Source organism: Trichomycterus rosablanca, chromosome 23, assembly GCF_030014385.1.
Source record: "Trichomycterus rosablanca isolate fTriRos1 chromosome 23, fTriRos1.hap1, whole genome shotgun sequence".
NCBI classification, from domain to species: Eukaryota; Metazoa; Chordata; class Actinopteri; order Siluriformes; family Trichomycteridae; genus Trichomycterus; species Trichomycterus rosablanca.
The window spans coordinates 17,437,381-17,450,539 of record NC_086010.1 but is presented as its reverse complement, the minus strand read 5'-3'; the positions used below and the strand labels follow the sequence as shown (position 1 = coordinate 17,450,539).

General features: G+C 45.1%; 1 protein-coding gene across 4 annotated transcripts in view; it reads right to left on the bottom strand.

The window, feature by feature from the left end:
• Window positions 1-1,399: 1,399 nt before the first annotated feature.
• Window positions 1,400-13,159, bottom strand: part of atp8a2 (ATPase phospholipid transporting 8A2) — a 48,768-nt gene continuing 37,008 nt past the window's right edge. For all 4 annotated transcript variants that reach the window (XM_062985721.1, XM_062985722.1, XM_062985723.1 and 1 more), the window contains 10 exons: window positions 12,126-12,200; window positions 10,873-10,995; window positions 10,148-10,226; window positions 9,436-9,497; window positions 8,526-8,582; window positions 7,690-7,797; window positions 5,177-5,265; window positions 4,986-5,090; window positions 2,464-2,555; window positions 1,400-2,065 (listed from right to left, as the gene is read on the bottom strand). In XM_062985721.1, coding sequence (XP_062841791.1) covers window positions 1,971-2,065; window positions 2,464-2,555; window positions 4,986-5,090; window positions 5,177-5,265; window positions 7,690-7,797; window positions 8,526-8,582; window positions 9,436-9,497; window positions 10,148-10,226; window positions 10,873-10,995; window positions 12,126-12,200 — 885 coding nt within the window. In that variant the 3' untranslated portion in view covers window positions 1,400-1,970. The remainder of the gene's footprint in view (window positions 2,066-2,463; window positions 2,556-4,985; window positions 5,091-5,176; window positions 5,266-7,689; window positions 7,798-8,525; window positions 8,583-9,435; window positions 9,498-10,147; window positions 10,227-10,872; window positions 10,996-12,125; window positions 12,201-13,159) is intronic.

The window sequence follows — 13,159 nt, the reverse complement described above, 5'->3', positions numbered from 1 at the left end:
ATAAACACATCATTCACCCATTTCCTTTCTCAAACGTCTTTTAACACATCTAAAAAAAAAACAGAAGTACAAACCAGATGGTTGAGTAGTGTAACTCTGACTAACATAAGAAGGATTATAATTTGTAACCAGGGTGGCATGGTGGTGCAGTTGGTAGTAGTTGGTGATAAGTTTTATTTTGGATGTGCCTGTTTTCTTCCACGAACCAAAACTACACGTAATCTAGCTGCTTAAAACTGTCCAAGATCTAAGAGTCTGAGGACCACTGTCCAGGATGATTCCTCTCGTGTCCAGCGATTCCAAATGACATCAGACACACAGTCACTCTGATCAGCAAACACTGGTGACGTATAAATAAAAGATCTATAATCTATAACAAAAGGAGAAAGATACTGAAGTTCTTTTTATTGGACAGAACAGTCAAGGCAGAAAGTGCTTGAAAATCAGACCAGCGCGGATCACTCGCTTACTCGTACCTGCAGCCATTTCCGGGAGGAGAGAAAGGGAAACGAGTGAGAAAATGAGGGGGTGATGATCCCGACAAAGCTGGAAAGACAAGTGTCTGTAAGTAACGAGGGGATCTGTGGGTCTGTGCATGAACAGGTCTGAACCAGTTAGTGTTTTAAACCACATTAACATATCAAATAAAAATAGAAATTAGAATGGAATAGTCCAACGACTACATTTATATGTACACACTTTTATATTGTGGTTATAAACGGTGAGGGCGGGAGGAGGAGTAATCGGTCGTGTCTGAGAGACGCTTATAGTCCCGATTTACCGCCATCTGATTTCCACCTTTTTGGACACTCGAAGAAGCTTTAAGGGGAAGAAGATTTTCATGTGATGATGATGTGAAAGCAGCGCTGCATCAGTGGCTACACGCTCAACCAAAACATTTTTTTGCTGATGACACTGGGAGGTGACTGTGTAGAAAAGGGATGTGATTTGTTTTTGAAATTCTTAAGAAATAGAGAACCAGCAACCTTATGATTACTAATCCAGTACCTTAACCACTAGGCTACAACTGCCCAACAACTGGTTAAAAGGGTTGTTTAAAAAAACTATAATAGCCATCGATGTGTTTTGGTGGGTTTTGTATATTTTTTGTAATTTGGACATAACCTTAATTTCCTTCAGGATCAACCAAGTATCCATCCATCCATCCATCCATCCATCTATCTATAACATACTTTTGTTTTATTACAGCATGTTTACCTTCTTATTCATTAATTTGCAAAAATGTATTGACTGGTTGTGACATTAAATCATTATAATAGTTTCTACTCTGTCAAAACATCACTTAAACTCTAACGTGCCGTGCATACACACCCACATACCCATACAGACCCCCCCCCCACACACACACACACACACTATGAAAGGAATTCATCCAGACTGCAGGTTTAATGTTTATTTTCGAGTTCTTCTCCAGCATCACGCTGGTGATGACAGACAGGCTGAACTCCAAGCTCAAGAGACAGAGATGAGAGGGAATGGTCAATACTTAAACAAACACACACACACACACACACACATATAGGTTCCCTCAACATGAAACATGAACGCACACATACACAAACACATCCACACATACAGACGTGTGTATACGCACATGCATGACGACATCCACGGGGCTGTGTAGCGCAGCGATAGTTACAGTCAGAAACACCACCGTCTCTGATTTCCATGCATCATGTCTGGATGCTGATTGGCTCCTAATGCCCATCTGTCTCAGTATGCCCCGCCCCATCTCCCCTCCCCTTCCCACCCACTTATTTCCCCTCTAGTCCAGTCTTTTCTGGAAAGGCCTGGTTATGAAAAGTGAGACCCGATTCAGTGCAGGCCAGGTCCACTTCAGTCCTGTTCGTTTGAGAGGTCCAGTAAGGCCACAGCAGGCTTATGGGGGCAGAAATGCCCTGAAAAAAGTCTGTCAGCTGCCGCCCTTGCATTTTTGAGGTGTGGTGTGGCTACAGGCTGGGCCGCTGGCGGGTGGTGTCATAGGAGCGCACGACCTGGGATTGGGAAACGACCCCGTGCTCTTCTTGGGAGAATGCATAGCCATCTGTGGAGAAAAACGGAGAGGATCAGACGTAGTAAATCATAAATTTACAAGGGCAGTACAAAAGCAAACAACTGGGGCGCAACTAAGGATAGATTTGTAACAATGTGACGCTAATGCTAGCTTTTCTTTTCTATAGTTTAGCAACCTTAGCCAAGCATGCTATATAAACTGAGAACTTCACTAATAATAGCCAAAACACATAATGACAATTTTAAAATGGCAAATCACTACTGAGCTTCGTGACACTGGCCTCTCGGTTATATTATGCAATCAAAACCAAAAGCAAGCTAGCAAACATTATGTTAATCATATCATAATTAAAGGTAAAACCATTAGCCAAACTAAAAACTAAATTCAAAATAAATTCATGTTCAGTAATACACAGTTATAACACTTACGTGTGACCGTCTGCTGCACAGAGTTGGAGCGGCCCACGCTGGACGGCGTCTTCCTGAACACCCGGGTCAGCAGGTGGGCGCGCTCGTTCAGACTGACCGGAGAAACAGAGACAGACGAGTTACTCATCAGCCAGAGCTCAGAATCGCTAACAAGCTAATCAGCTACACCACTCAGAGATCAAAGCACACAGGGAAATCTACTCGCTGGTTCTGAGGATGCAAATGAAGCTTTTTACTGAGCGTCAAGATCGAGATTAGGGTTAAACCGCATCCATAAAACCAGCTCGAGGTGAACAGCAGGTTAAAGATTAAATCACGGTGCCACTAGGCTACAGCTGCCCTACATCAGCTGTACTTTTATTTAATAAGTAATAAATAAAGAAGAAGGAATTCTCTTTAAATCTGGGCCAATATGGAAACGTTACATTTCAGTTGCGAGCGCTCTAAATGGAATTTTAATATCATTTCCCACACAAAGACACCCTGGGGAACTGACCCCATGATTAACAGACTGTAAATGGTAAAGCGATAAGTCTTCGTGATGATCCGTATGATGACACACTGATGTCTCGTCCTAAATCAGATGAAAGCGATTCCCGCTCCATATCCGTCACGAGAGGGCTATGATCTAAATCCCAGCCGGAATGGAGGGAGGCCAAGCCGCTCAAGGTTAGAGCTCGAGCGCACGGCGTAGAGCGGAGGAACCGGGGGCGACATGCAATACTCGCGCTGGAATGGGGCCTCGATATGTTTGGCATCGTCATTAAAGCGGAGTGCCACTGTAACCGTGGCGTGACGGGTCAGACGGCCAAAGAAAATTCTCCCTGTTAAACACATGAGCGGTCAAATAGGGCTGGAGATGGAGCGATAAATAAAGAAATAAACAAGCGCCCGGCTTATACATTTCAATAGAAAGCTGAGATCTGAGCTGAATTCCTCCTGTGGAGTTTCCAGAAGTCTAAAGGGGAATGGCGCATTTGGGCATTTTACACAGATCCTTTTTCATTTTGCAAGTAAGCTCTTTGTATCTAAAGCTGAAGAATTCGAGCATGTGAAAACGTGGCAAAGCTCGGGAGTCTTCCCCACCGTAACACAGTCCCGTTATCCGACTGTTTACTGAGCTAAATGGGCTGAAGCTGCATCCTCTCAAACAGTGCATCAAATCAGCATCCGCCCTCGTTAGAAAGCTCTGGCCACCCAGAAAACTCTTCAGCTCTCTTCCAATCACTGCCGCAGTCGCTCGGTAAACATAAACAGCAATTTCATCAGAAAATAAAAGTCCTCTTGTGCTGAGAAAAGAACGAATAACCTGTTCAATAACAAACAATACGGATCTGAAGTTTGAGCGTCCACATACTTTTGGCCAGGGAAACTCACAGCTATGGTCTTGTTTCAAAAACTAGAGGTTTAACAAGTTTATTTAGGTAGGGTGGCCATACGTCCTCTTTTTGTCCTTGACAAGTCCTCTTTTTTGGACCTAAAAAATGCGTCCGAGTGGGACCAGTTCAGCAAAACCAGTTCAGCAAAACACAAAACTGCTTTTGTTAGTTGTCTTGTTAAAAAGTAGCTGTTTATTCATTAAAAAATAATAATATAGTTGCATGGATATTAATGTGTTTGTCAAATACTGTAATTAAACCCCTAATTTATACACATTTCTATGGTACAGACCCAGTTCCCTCCCGCGCCCTTCCTTAACCTGCCATCCTGCCAAGTGTCAAGTCATTTTTGAAAACCAAAACACCAAAATGGTCACCCTAGTTTAGGAAAGGTTTACACGTCACGATAGTGCGTTCTACTCCGAAAACACGTACACGCACTACACAGAGCTACAGTTCCACCAACCTGACCAGCTCACGGCCGCCTGACAATGAGAAGATGTAAAGGAACAAAGAGAAACCAGTCAAACCAGTTAAAATAAAGAAATGGCAAGCAGGAAAAAGGGGTGGGGTGCGTGGGAGAATTGAGAAGAGAAGGAGACAGGTTAGCACTCTATATGAAAGAGCACACAGGGGCAGGTGGGATCTACCTGCAGGGATCTGGCTCTGGCCCTGCTGGGACCTACGAGCCTGCAGCCTTGGGCCTGTGGACCATCAGCGTTGGGTTAAACAGACATCATATACAAACTGACCACGAACAAGTACTGCAAGCAATGAACACATTTATTGTAAGTGTAGGGTAGCACTGTCGCCTCATAGCAGGAAGGTCCTGGGTTCGATTCCCAGACAGAGCGAACTAAATCCTTTCTGTGTGGAGTTTGCATGTTCTCTCAGTGTCTGTGTGGGTTTCCTGCGGGAGCTCCGGTTTTCTCCCACAGTCCAAAGACGTCCAAGTGAGGTGAATTGGAGATACAAAATTGTTTATGACTGTGTTTGACATTAAAAACTTGAACTGATGAATCATGGGTAATGAGTAACTACCTGTCCGGTCATGAAAGTTACTAAAGTGTGTAAAACACGACGTTAAAATCCTAATAAATGAATAAATAATGCTCATTTTAGCATCTAGAGTGTCACACGTACCTGCGGCCGCTGGAATCCCTAAGTACAGCCGCGCCAGGATCAACAGCCCGCGCCTCCAACTCCTGCACCTCCTCCATGAGAGACTTCCGAACTGTGCGCCTCCCTCTGAACACAAATACACATCAGTGAGAAAATAATATTCAATATTCACTCAACATGTTCTTTTCTAAGCGAGTGTGTTCGTTACTCACGCGTTCCATGCCACGTCTTTGAGCAGGCATGATGCTGGCACCAGTATCAGTCCCAGCCAGAAGCTCCAGCACTGCAAGACCTTGCCAGCCTGAAGAGAAAGAAAAAAAAAGACCAACAGTATTACAGAAACACTACTACACCACTGATACACCATAAATCAATAAACGTCAGCTAAACAGCAGCAGCTGGAGACAGTGACCTCTGACCCCGTCAGTGTGGGATGTTTATTATCACATCATGTATCCGGAGTCACTGTCTCTCCTCTTCTGTTCCTGCTCATCACACCCTCACCCTGTCGTCCCACCCCCCATACTGTGGTTCCTATTCCACCATATCTACTAATGTACTAATGTGTCAATAAAACAAAACAGAACCCTTTGATACCCAGAAAAGATCCAGGAACCTAAAGACATTAAAGTCTTAAAGCTTTCAGTGTGTGCTGGTACCCAGAATCCTCTGTAGATGTGTCCTAACTGGTTGACTTATAAAACTGAGCTTTGTATAACCCAGCACTTTATTTTATGTATTTTTTTTTAGTTAGAAAAATTGCCCACCAGCACCTTCCTAAGGGGAAATAAATGGCACCTAATGTTTTGAACTTGTAACTGTAAAGCGTTCCGTAAAAACGGAATTAAAGATGATGAATGTTGTGTTGTTTTGTGTGATGTTTATTGTGCATTATTAAAGTTGGAAGCCTAAGAGAGAATAACTGGCCTTGTTTTCTGGGAGGGAGGGACTTGGTTCCTGCGTCTCTTGTTAATGAAATCAACGCTGGCCAACTGAGAGCGCGTGGACGCTCACGTTTATGCAGCAGGGCAGATCGTCCTGCCAAGTTTACTGTAACAGCTGTCAGCACGTTCATCCTCATTTTACAGCATGACAGGTGACTAGGTCAGCTAGAAAGAGGAGTTTAAGGCCCAGAAAATAGTTAAACAGGGTTCACGAGGGCGCTCGGGTGGTGCGGTGGTCTAATGCGCTAGGATTTTAGGCTCGAGCTTGTGAACACGATTGCCTGTGTCTGAGGGAAGGGGGTCGGACAGGGTTCCATGGCTTTGCATGTACATACATGATACATAGCTTTGTGAGACGGCGCCTCTGGGAGCTGGAAGTGTGTTGGCATTGTTGGAGTTGCCCCACACAACAGCATGTGACTCGTATCAGTCAGTGAGGGCATCACGGACCCCCAAACCCCCCAAAAAAACTACTAAATAACATTTTTTTACAAGGTGACTTTGGAGCAGCAGAACTAATAGATGCTGTAAAGCCACTTTGTACAAAATGAGTTCTATAAAGAAGCTTAAACCTAGCTCTGTGCTGACCCGGGGGCGACCCGTCACCCCATTACCCAACCTTAAAGTGAAACATATTTCTGATAAATGCATTCTCCAACCCACACACCGACCGTTACACTGAGCGATCGGTATCATTAGGACAGACTGATGGGAGAAACAGACGTACACGAGGAAATGAACGCACGGCTAAAGAGACGAACAGAGACACGACCAATATGCCATATCCCCCTCGCCCCCCTTCACCCCACCCCGTTCAGAAAGAGCAGCTGCGGGGTTACTCGAGTACGTTCCTGATTTGACATAAATTAAACCGAAAGACTTTTGGAAAACCCAAATCCTTCATCATCCAGGGACTCGGGATTCTGATTTAACCCCATATATAAAACTTACACCTAGATATTACACACCCACGTGAACGGACACACCGCAAATACATCGCAAGGGAAAAGCAGACGGCGTTTAGTGGGTCCTCAGACGGCAGGTTTAAGCCCCGGCAGTAAAGCTTGTGGGCTCGGGTGACAGTGCGGCAGGTGCTGGGGTATCTACACCTGGCCGGAGGGATATAAATCGGCCCCGGTGCTCCGGCCGTGCTGACACAGAACACCCAGAGAGCGCTGGCAGGGGGCAGCTGCGGGGGGCGTGTTGGTGTGTGAAAACACCATAAAAATGCTTGTGTGTCAGAGCCGGCAGCAGAAGTATTGAGAAGGACCTACTTTTAATACTTTCATATTTAGGGTCCTAGTAATTTCAAGTTTTAAGCAAATAAGGGTTAAGGGCCTTGCTCAGGGACCCAACAGTGAACCGGCAACCTTCTGATTGCTTGTCCAGTATCTTAACCACTGAGCTACCACTGATATTGCTCATAGATAACACAGTTAAAGCTGACCAGGGCAGCTCTAGCAGGGCAGAAATGAACTGACTGGATAAAAAGTGGTCTCCACTATGATAAAAACTCACTAGACTCTTCATTAGACTCTTTAGAACTGACGTCAAATGAATCATTTAAATGAATACAAGGGTCAGTCGGCTACTGAAGGGCCCTTAAACGAGGCCACTCTGAAATAAAGCATCTTAGGGTGGTGACATGAGACATGTGCACAACTGTTATTCAGGGCGGCTGGTAGGCCCGGCCCCTTAATGTCCGCCCACGGCGCCAGGGAAGGTGTGCGTGTGTGAGTGTGTGTGTGTGTGTGTGTGTGTGCGTGCAAGTGTGTACTTGCCTGGCCCAGCATGTCCGGAGCTATGGGAATGTGCGGCCAGATGAAAGAATACACGGCAAAGAAGAGCATCCAGAGCACCATGCTGCCCCACACGGCCAAATGAGAGAACTGTACAGAGAGAGAGAGAGAGAGAGAGAGAGAGAGAGAGAGAGAGAGGACAAAAATTAGTCATGGTCATTCTCAGACGTACTGAATATAGACCCACTGCAGACGGGGCCTCCCCTGGTCTTTTTTCTTTCTGTAACAAGACCCTGTGTGAATTCTTTAGGGAGTCTGCCGCATTATGGGGGCTCGAGTGTGCGGACAGCTGAACGGACAGGCGGCATCGACGCCCCCCCCGTCCCTCTCGCATCTACGGTGGTGGATTATATAGGTGCAATGGGACGGACCGTCTATCTAAAGAACCGGCGGATGGCTGACACGTCCTGGCTGCGGCTCAGAGAGCGCCTGACAGCTGAACGATCACGGAAAACGTTTCATGTCAATGTACAGTATTTGTCATGAGGTGATCTCACAGCGCTTCAGAAGTCTTGACAGGCTTGACCTAAAAAAATGAGCTTTAATTTCATCCAGTTACTACATGCAACCGGCCCCTAGATTCTTTCTACCAGCTGAAGATTTAAAAAATTTTCCTGTCCCAATATTTATGGATCATGCTGCAGACATAATTTTAGAACAGCTTGTTTTTGAAGTGTCTATGGTGAAATACAGGTCAAACTGGTACAAATCACTGCTTTTTTTGGTTTAATTGGCATTTCACATGCTGTCCCAACTTTTCTGGAATTGAGATATATGTTAGAAGGTGTGTTTGTGTGTATTTGCGTAGAGAAACATACCCTTGTCCATGCTGTGGTCTCCATCCCAGCTTTCAGACACACCGTAACCACCACATACTGCAGAAAGAGACCAGGGGGTTAGAGGGGTACACGGGGCAATAAATAATAGTAATGACACTCACTTATCAACCAACAGTCAGGGTGAAGTGTTCACACGGATAACAATTACTATCGCCTTCAGGCACAAAACAGCAGTGCTTCCAAAACAGTCGCACACACACACAAACACACACACACACACTCAAACAGACAATAGACAGACAGACAGACCCAAGTCTCATGAATACAATTTATTAAGGCTTTAAGAGAGCTGGTGTCTGGCATCCAACATCATTATATTTCAGCCAGTCTGGCAGTATGACACACACACACACTGCTGCTTCTCAAGAATGAAACACAGCCCTGACAGCACAGCAGCAAAGCTAATAAAGGCAGGAAGTCTCGTCATAAAAAGCAAGCGTTTGGACTGGAAGTGCAGACTCTAATCCAAACCATGCAGGAGAAGTTCTGCACCACCACCCGGAGGAAACCGATTAACATCCTAATAACAAACGGCAGGTCGTCGTTAAACCGGAGCTTCTACAAGAGGAGATCAGGACTGTGCTTTACACTGAGAGAAGTATGTACTTCACTGATTAAAGATTCTTATCACAAAGTGTCCATCAGTTCTCCACATAAATTCAATTCAACCGTTTTCACTTCACCTATAGCTTTTATTGGTGTTCTTCATTCCAAGTCCTCTTCCATGCTTAATAAAATATACTTAATACTGACAATTATCTAAAGATTATTTAATACATTTTACAGCAAACACTGTGAAAAATGTGAAGTCTGTGCATGTGAAGCAGTGTGTGATCTTTGATTGAAAGTTGTGGCTTTGATTTAATGAAGACTGATCTTTGGTGCTCACCGTGTAGACGATGTTTCCTATGAACAGGTAGTCGACGCTGTTGCCGTTGTTAAATGGAGTGTCTGAGGACATACACAGGAGAGGTGAGAGGCAAGACAGAGATAATTCCGATCTTCAGTGGATGTAAAATGTATTTTAACATTGAGGAGTGCTTTCAAATTCCTTGTTTAAGACTCTTCAATGTGATAATGATTCGCAGGAGAAGATGAAAATGTGAATGTATTAGCGTTGGCCTTCATTCTTAGGTACAATTCAGCTGCATTCCATACACAAACGTTTGCGTTATTCAAGAAATTAGAAAACGGTTGCCAAACCCCCATTTATCCCCATGTATTAAATGATTATTTGACTTGGGGTGGACAGATTTTTTATGTATATTAAAACATACGTATACGTTCCCTATTTGACTGTATAATCAGCATTGTCTTTGTGTAATAGGTGTTGCTCAAGGTACCGAATTATTGGACGTCTTTGGACTGTGGGAGGAAACCCACACAGACACGAGAGGATCATCCAAACTCCACACAGAAAGGACCCAGACTGTCCACATGGGAATCAAACCCTGGACCTTCTTGCTGTGAGGCGACTGCGCCACCCATCGAGCCACCGTGCCGTCCCCCAAAGTACCGAATTAAGGGTGCAAATATTTCGATGTGGGTGGTTTGTGTATGTGTGTGTGTGTGTGTGTGTTGAGGTAGAATGAGGTAGTTACCATGTTCCAGTACTTTCAGCGGAAACCAGAAGAGAATGATGGAATGGATAAGAGCATTTATACAGTGACCCCAAAACACCTGAGAAGAGAGAGAGAGAGAGAGAGAGAGAGAGAGAGAGAGAGAGAGAGATAGAGAGAGAGAGAGAGCAAATGAATGAGAGAAATACAGAGAGAGAGTGAGAGAGAGTGAGAGACTAGGGCCAACTGAGAATTGACACTGCCAAGAAATACACAGCCCACACAAACAGCATCTCTACAGATATACAACCAGCTCAGTGTCCTCACTGTTACCCCTATTAACACACATGCACACACACGCTGTGGCCTCCCCCTCAAATGAATAACTTCCTTATTCTGTCTCCAATCGCATCGTAATCGCTATGGTAACGGCACCATCTCCCTGTAGCGCTGTTTACGCAGATTATCACTCGATCACTGAGTCAACATCAGACCTGAGCGGTTACAGCCGAGGCCTGTTCACAGGAGCGCCCAGACTGCGCCGCGTTCACCGTTCACTGCTCGGTATTCATCCGATGGCTCCACATGAGCACGGCTCTTTCTGGTCACCCAGAACGTGATGCACCCTTCACCATGCCTCACACTTTCACTGCTGGTTGGTTGTCATGATTTTTTTTTACCTTTCAAGCTACAGAAAGGTCACAAACTGTTTCCTGGACGTATGTATAGGATATGTTGAAGTGAACGGCGTGTATGAGCGGCAGTACTTTGGTGTTGAATCCGTCCGCGTTCTGTGTGATGCGGTACAGCTGTGGGAAGCGGAGCATGTTCTGCTGGCTGCACGGTCGATCGAAAATCCCCAACGTGAAGGGAGGCAGCGCTGTGAAGATCTGGAACACACACACATCAACACGACACTCTGTTATTACTTCTACATGCACTTTAAATTCCTAAGCATCGTGTACAACACTAATTAGCCACATCATTAGGATCACCCCCAAATGTGCACAGTAATGACTATTTCATATTTTAGTAGACAGAAGTTACTCATAATTTATGTGTTAAATGCAGCAGATATGAACAGAGCTATAGATCTAAGTGACCTTGAAAGACAAGTCACAAACCGCCGACAGGTTGTTGGGTGGCCAAGACTTGACTTGATTCCAGAAAACATAAAGGCTATGGGGTAAGGTACCCCTGTATATACAGGGCTGCACAGTCACAGAAGAGTCAAAGCGGCCACACCAACTCTACAATGGCCATGCAGGCATTGGAAACGAGTCCTGTTCTCCAAGGTGGTATGGATGGCTGGGTATGTGTTTACCCATGTAAGAGATGGCACTGGGATGCACTGTAGGACGCTCCACCTCGCAGCGTAAAGCAGCTAAAGTTAATGCTGGTAACGTTCTAGAACCAGATACCACAGGAGTCCATCTTTTGGTGGTTTAGAGCCGCTTTGACGGCATACCTGGTGAGTGGTCCTAATGTTTTGGCTCATGGGTGGTACCTCAGCACTTAAGGTACTGGACTAGTAATCAGAAGGCTGCCAGTTCAAGCCACCTTTGGGCCCTTGAGAAAGGCCATTAACCCTCAGTTGCTTGTTTAGAAGCTGGGGTGAGAGTGCAGGGTCAGCCATTGTACTACACCCCTGAAGCAGAGAGGGTTAAGGGCCTTACTCAAGGGCCCAACAGTAAATGCAAAGTAAATGTAAACATAAGATGCCTCTCAGGTGATTGGTTCACAAGTGGTCAGCCCTGAAGGTATAAAGAGGGTCAAATGACTTCTGAGGTGGTCAGACTATTATGAATATCTGCTACCTGCCCTCTGGTTTGATGGACGGCTAAGAAAGCATCAGCTTTCCCGACCCTAGTTTCAAGTTACTCTCGACCTCACGTCCGAGGCAACATATCGGAGATGTTAGTGCCGAAAATGATGTCAAATAATAACTGGTCAGTTCTGGCTTTATCAAGGTCACTTTCCATTCATTTATAAGAAGCATGAGCAGTAGAGAGGAACTCACCACGTTGTACAGGCCGATGCACCAGCGCTCGAACAGAATCTGCCCAGAGAAACCATTCACAAAGGCGAACCACAGCTGGAGGAGAGCGGGGGGCGAGAGAGGTGTGGACATGGACAGGACACAGAAAGAGAGAGAGAGGCCGTGAACTGTGAGTCCACTAGTAAAGACATTCAAGATAACATCAAAACACTTTAACCCTGATGTCCACTCTGACAGGACTCTCTCACACACACACACACACACACTTCACATGCCATCCATCCCCCTTCACAAAGACAGTCTCTGAACCTTGACCTCAAAAGCTATTACCTGCAAGCAGCTAATCCTCACTAATAACCGCACATCATCCTACCTCACATACACACTCATTAATACAGATGTACACACACAGTGCACAAAATATGCCTGGGTAAACACACAGTGGTTTCCCACCACCATGCACCTCAACACAGTGTTTCCCATGGCATGTACAGTCATGCTGTACCACCCACTGTCCAACACACACACACACACACACACACACACCCTCACACACACACGTCTGATTATTTAAAACTGATTAATTACACAGATTAATTACAGTGTTTGTAGAGTCCACGATGTTTATTCACCATATTATCGACAAGGTGTGAGTGAGTGCATGTGTCACCTACACCAAGAGAACGGTACAGACTTGATTGCTTGACCTCTATTGTTATATTGCAATATGCATATACATAATATGCAATATCAGCCGTAGCGCATTCACAATCAGGAATTAGAAACGACTAAATTGGGAGATAAAGGGAGGAAATTGAGTTAAATAAAATGTATCAGACCACTGAATTACCCCCCTCACACACTGACACACACACACACACACACCCACACGAAAGTCACAGGGGAGGTGGGTCATGCTGTAGCACCTGCTAGCATTTTTAAAAGCATGAACAGCTGAGAAATGCCCCACTAGACACGAGATGTGTGTGTGTGTGTGTGTGTGTGTGACAGAAAGCAGACCGGAGGTTGTTTCTCATCCATCACTGTCACACACT